The following is a 5,666-nucleotide window of genomic DNA, read 5'->3' on the forward strand; positions in this document are numbered from 1 at the left end:
GTAGTCAACTACGGTTCGTGTCCCAGACCCGGTGGCTTAAAACTCACGCCGGGCGCATGTGCGTGCGTGCCCAAGATCCCGAGAGAAGAATGGAGGAGAAGGGATTGCGGCGTGACCATCACCCCTGGGGGGTGATTTCTCGCTTTCTGTCTCTATGTCTCTCTCTGTCTGTCTGGCAAGCGCACATGCCCTATAGCGAAAACCTCTCAAAAAATAGGATTTGAGAAGTGAGAACACAAGAAAGTTCATGTAAGGATACTCTTTCGGTTATCATTTTATTTGTCATATAGACAAATTCATGTTTTTTTTTTTTTAAGAATTATTTTATTTACCTTTATTTCTTTTAATTTGACCAGACGGACAGAATGAGAGAGAGAGAGAGAAAGGGAAAGTGAGAAAGCAAGCCGCCAGGTCCGGGACTCAAACCATGGTCGGCCGTGTGGGAGTCCAGTGTCTGCAATCATCACACCACCTGCCAGTCCCAAATTCATGTGTTCTTTAAGAGAACCAGAAAAACCAAGACTGAGAAGAAAAACAAATGAAAGCTTCTTCTGTATGTTACATATTTACCTAAATGTGTGTGATAGTTTGTATGTCAGATATAAACTGTATAACAATCGTTTTTGTTCTTTCAGATGGGTAGCCTATGAAAATCCTGAGTTCACAGGAGAACAGTACATCCTGGATAAGGGCTTTTATACCAGCTTTGAGGACTGGGGAGGCAAAAACTGTAAGATCTCTTCTGTTCAACCCATATGTTTGGTAAGGAGTTCCATTTTCATATGAGAATATTTACCTGAATTCTTGATTTCCTTAATGTGTGTTTCTGGTTTATAAGGTATTGATTGCAGAAAATATTCTGAGGTTATATTTAACATTAATTGTTAATGATCTAGGGGGAAAAAAACTTTTCAACATGTCTGCTTTATTCATTTCCTTTTCTCTTTCTCTTCCAAATTTCCAGGATTCTTTCACTGGTCCAAGGAGACGAAATCAGGTAACTTTAACAATAGTGTACTTCTTATATTTAGGCACCTTCCACTGAAAAGCTGAACTCAGGTGTAAAAATGTCAGACATTTGGGACTCTGTTAGTTTGAGCCATTTTTATGTCTAAAAGCACAACTGTATTTTAAAAACAAGATCTGAGTCTACTTTAATACCTGATAACCCTGACCCACGTCTAAATATGTCTGATGAAACGTTATTACGTAAAGCTGACTTTATAGCATCACATTCGATCAGAGCTGATACACTAAGATAATGTTCCAACGCAGCATATGGATACTGTGGCAAACAGCAAGGCGAAGTTCCATATTTGCTGTGTCTGCATTAGCCAAACATTTTATATGGTCTCACTGAAGCCTTTCGAATGCTGACTCTCTACAGCAACCAAAGCATTTGTTATTTAGACTTTTTAATGGATGTGTTTGGCCCTCCCTAATCACAGACGACACAAACACCCCCGTAACTTTCTTTATTGGCATATGTAAGATTGTAATAGGTCAGCAAGTATCTTCCATTGAGAGGGAAAAAGACTACTACGTGTTCCAAAGTATAGTTTATCATTAGTGTTAGGAGAGATGAACAATTACGTGTGGCCACAAGAAAGGCTTAAAATGCCTCACAGCTTAACTATTATATAGCGAGTTCTATCGAAAGTTACCTCTGTTGTTGGATTTTTTTTTTCCTTTGATGTTTCTGAATTAATAGTCAGAAACTATGTAGCCAACATGTTGCTAATTGATCATTAATGTAGAAGCAGAAAACTAAAGGATTTATGAATTCAAATCAGTTTATTGTGACAAGAGTTCCCAGGTCATGTTGGGGTCATTACAAAGGCTGAATGAGTTAATGTATTTTGGAAAATAATTTTATGTATTTCTGTTTACCTTTTCAAAGATTCACTTGTTTTCAGAACCACAGTTTCAAGGTCATTGTCAAAGTTTTGAAGAAACAAGTCAAATTGATGATTCGTTTTCTGCCAAGTCTTGCAGAGTTTTAGGAGGGAGGTAAGCAAAACTGCATTTACAGAACCAGTCCCTGGGTAAAGCCGAAGTCACACATCAGAATGTACTTTATGATGCCTGGCAGGTGCTGAGCACGACACAAAACCACCATCTTAGTTCAAAGTATGCTTTGTGGTGTCTTTTTATTTTTTCAGAATAAAAAACCTTTTATTATGGTGGGAGACAGATACACACTGAGGGTTTTTTGTTTTGTTTTTGTTTTTTGGAGAGGTATTTTTGTTTGTTCTTTTTTTTTTTGAGAGGTTTTTGCTATAGGGCATGTGCGCTCACTAGACAGACAGAGAGAGACAGAGAGACAGAAAGCGAGAAATCACCCCCCAGGGGGGATGGCCACACCGCAATCCCTTCTCCTCCGTTCTCTTCTCGGGATCTTGGGCACACACGCACATGCACCCGGCGTCCAGGACGCGAACCGCAGTCGACTGAGTGGGAGTCCAGCGACATAGCCATTACGCTAACTGCTGGTCCTGGGTTGGTGACTTTGATAATCAGCTTGTTGTACAGTGAAATGCAGACTAGATTCTGTACTATGTCTGCTCCATCATCTGTGAGGGAAGAGTTGGACACCTGATAAATCTCGAGGTACCTCCGAAGGTAAATTGTGTTGGTGCGTAGGAATAGAATGCGTACTTTGTGACAAGCAGGCAAAGAAAAATGCGGGGTTGTGTGGAACTGGTGTGTATGCTCATCAAAGAGCCTAGCAGCCTTCCTAGTGAGAGGGCTGCCCTGCACTGGAGAGAAGGGGAGCCCGCTTGGACTGTGAGGCTGGATTGACTGTATAAACTCCCCTGAGCTTATGAGTTTAGATGGATGAATGTCATAGGGAACACAAGACAGGGTCAAGGCAATGGGCTCACCGTCCCACGCTGAACAGTGGTTCTCCAAAAGCTTCATCAGAAATGGGAGAGCCCAAAGTCAGGGAAACAGTCAGGCAACTCTAGGGGCAATCTGTGTAATAGGTGACGAGAATTTAAATCCTATAATAATAGTGATAGTGGTATTTTTAAAAGGCTTACTTCATAAGAGAAAAACAGAGAGAGAGAGAGCTATCCTCAATAGGGTCTCACCCCACAGACCTCACCTCAGCCTTCCCAGCCAGCCAGGATCATGGGCATGCACATGCATGATTAGCCTGTACAGGTCAAACGAGAAACCAAGCCCCAGTCTTCCATATGGTTTCCAGCGTTGCAGAGCGGCCCACAACCTCTGTGCCACTGCAGCCTGGCCAGTGGTTAATCCTGTAGTTCTTTATGGCCTAAATAGCATAGTCATATAATTTAGCATTACATGGTGAAAGAACATAGAATTACATTCAAATACACAGATTGACAGTAAGCTTTCCAGCTTCTAGAACATACTTCAACCCTATCCTAGTTCATCCTAAATGTTTTTATTTTTTAATTTTTGCAAGTTCATTTTTTCTTTTCATGAGAGAGAGAGAGAGAGATGCAGGCACCTTTGACCAGGGTTTTACCACACCACAATTCCTCCTTAGCCTTTCAGTCAGCCAGGATCATGGGTATGTGTGTGCACCCAGTAGCTCAAGTCAACCAGGGACTGGCTGACAGTAATACAGAGTGGCGTTTACAACCTGTGCTGCAATGGCTGGGCCTCCCTGTTCGTCCTTATCCCCCACACTGCTTCATTTATTACTGCCAGATGTGAACATATTTTTGTTATTAATATCTGTCTCGGCTCACTAGAGTTTAAACTTCAAGACAGCAGGGACCTTGTTCTATTCTCTGCTGTATCCCCAGCAATGGAAAAGTACCTGACACACATTTAGTCCTCAGTAAGCATTTGCAGGATTAAAAACATCAACAACCACTCACTCACCGCTTCTAGAGAAGCATGGTCAATCACCACTTTTTCAATAATATCGAGGCCCAGCCAGAGAGGCCGATTTGTGTGAGTCACTAAGTCACTACAGTATGTTGACTCCTGGCCCAGTGCTGGCATATTAGAAAAGAAGACAAAAAGGTGTGTGAGAGAAAAGGGGAAGACATCAATGGTGACTGAGCAGCTGTCGAGACTGAGAAGGACTATTCAGAGGACTCAAGGGCTTCAAGTGCCATGGCTGGAACACGATGGCACCTAGGAGAGGAGCCAAGGAGGCTGGGAGGGGGAGGAGTTAAAACAGGGGTCATTTCATATAGAAAGTTTTATTTCCCCAATGCAAAGCCGGCTGGCTTAGGAATATCCATTTATCACAAGGTGAAGTACAATAAAACATATCCAGATATTTTTGAATAAGGAACAGTACTCACCACAAGCGAGTAGGAAGCCTGCATTTTAAAAAATCAGAAGTTTGAATAAGGTACTAAATTGCATACTCTGCATGTGTGTTTTCCTCTTGTAGCTGGGTTGCATATGATGGAGAGAATTTCTCTGGGAATCAGTATGTTTTGGAAGAAGGCCACTATCCTTCTCTCTCTGCAATGGGATGCCCACCTGGAGCAACTTTCAAGTCTCTGCGTTTCATAGATGTTGTAAGTATGTGGATGTGAGTATGGTGTTACAGGAATGTGTGGTCCACACAGCTGATGTGCAGAGCAAGGAAACCAGTGAGCAGAACTTCTCAGGGCTGGAAGTTGGAGGCGGAAAAAAAACAGTTCCAGTAGAGCTTTCAATCAACTGGTCTGTTTTAAATTACTGTGTTTGCCATTCTCTCAGACTTCAGGTACAGGGCATTAAGTTGGTTGTGGCCCATAATCATTATGTTATTAATGCAAAACTCCTCTTCTGCCTTCTTGTTTTTTCTTTTTTTTTTCTTTTACTTCATATCTGATCCCCATTTCCATTTTTAAAAAGATTTATTGACTTAATTTATTATTTTTCATTTTTATTTTTATTTTATTTATTTTTTTTAAAATTCAGCCAGAGAGATACAGAGAGAAAAGGAAAATGAGTAAGCAAGCCACCAGGTCTAGGACTTGAACCATGGTCAACCACGTGGGAGTCCGGTGCCATAACCACCATGCCACCTGCCATCCCCCCCATTTCCATTCTTCTCCCCTTCATAGAGATTCTTATCTGTGTGGGATATAGCTTGGATAGTCTTCCAAAATGTATGTTCTATGTGTTTAAGGTATCTGTAGGCAGGCTTTTTAATATTAAAAAAATACTTTATAGTTCTCACTGTGTTATAAATATCTGCATTAAAAAACCTTATGAGCTATCCATTTTACTGTTAGGCACCCCTAGTTTATTAAATATGTTAAGAAGGGTTTTTGCCATAGGGCTCCCCAGAGACAGTGAGAGAAAGTGAGAAATCTTCCCCAAAGGGGAATGGCCAGACCACAATCCCTTCTCCTCCTGGGATTTTGGGCGTGCACGCACATGCACCCAGTGTAATTTTTAAGTCTTCAGGTCTAGACTTGAACTACAGTCGATCATGTGGGGTCTGGTGCCTTAACCACTACGCCACCTGCCCGCCCCTAGTATACTGATTCTGATGAGTACACGTATTCTATCCTATTTGACTTCTCTAAGTCTCATATGCATATCCCTATGGCCCTGTGTGAGAGTCTCTTGGAGGTACATATTAGAGAGGGGGATTGCTGGATTTCTGTGTATAAACTGCAAGTTTCACTCGGCATGAGCAAATCCCACTCTTGGGCTCCTACTAGCAGTGCATG

The 5,666-nt window shown here is 41.7% G+C and overlaps 1 protein-coding gene across 1 annotated transcript in view; it reads left to right on the forward strand.

Annotated features, from left to right (window-relative positions):
* CRYBG1 (crystallin beta-gamma domain containing 1) overlaps positions 1–5,666 on the forward strand; it is a 71,909-nt gene that overhangs the window by 45,325 nt on the left and 20,918 nt on the right. Inside the window, exons 13-16 of the mRNA XM_027775113.1 lie at positions 636–762; positions 965–997; positions 1,901–2,010; positions 4,388–4,517. Coding sequence (XP_027630914.1) covers positions 636–762; positions 965–997; positions 1,901–2,010; positions 4,388–4,517 — 400 coding nt within the window. The remainder of the gene's footprint in view (positions 1–635; positions 763–964; positions 998–1,900; positions 2,011–4,387; positions 4,518–5,666) is intronic.

The sequence above is a fragment of the Tupaia chinensis genome, unplaced genomic scaffold (genome assembly GCF_000334495.1).
Source record: "Tupaia chinensis unplaced genomic scaffold, TupChi_1.0 Scaffold000527_1, whole genome shotgun sequence".
Lineage (NCBI taxonomy): Eukaryota > Metazoa > Chordata > Mammalia > Scandentia > Tupaiidae > Tupaia > Tupaia belangeri.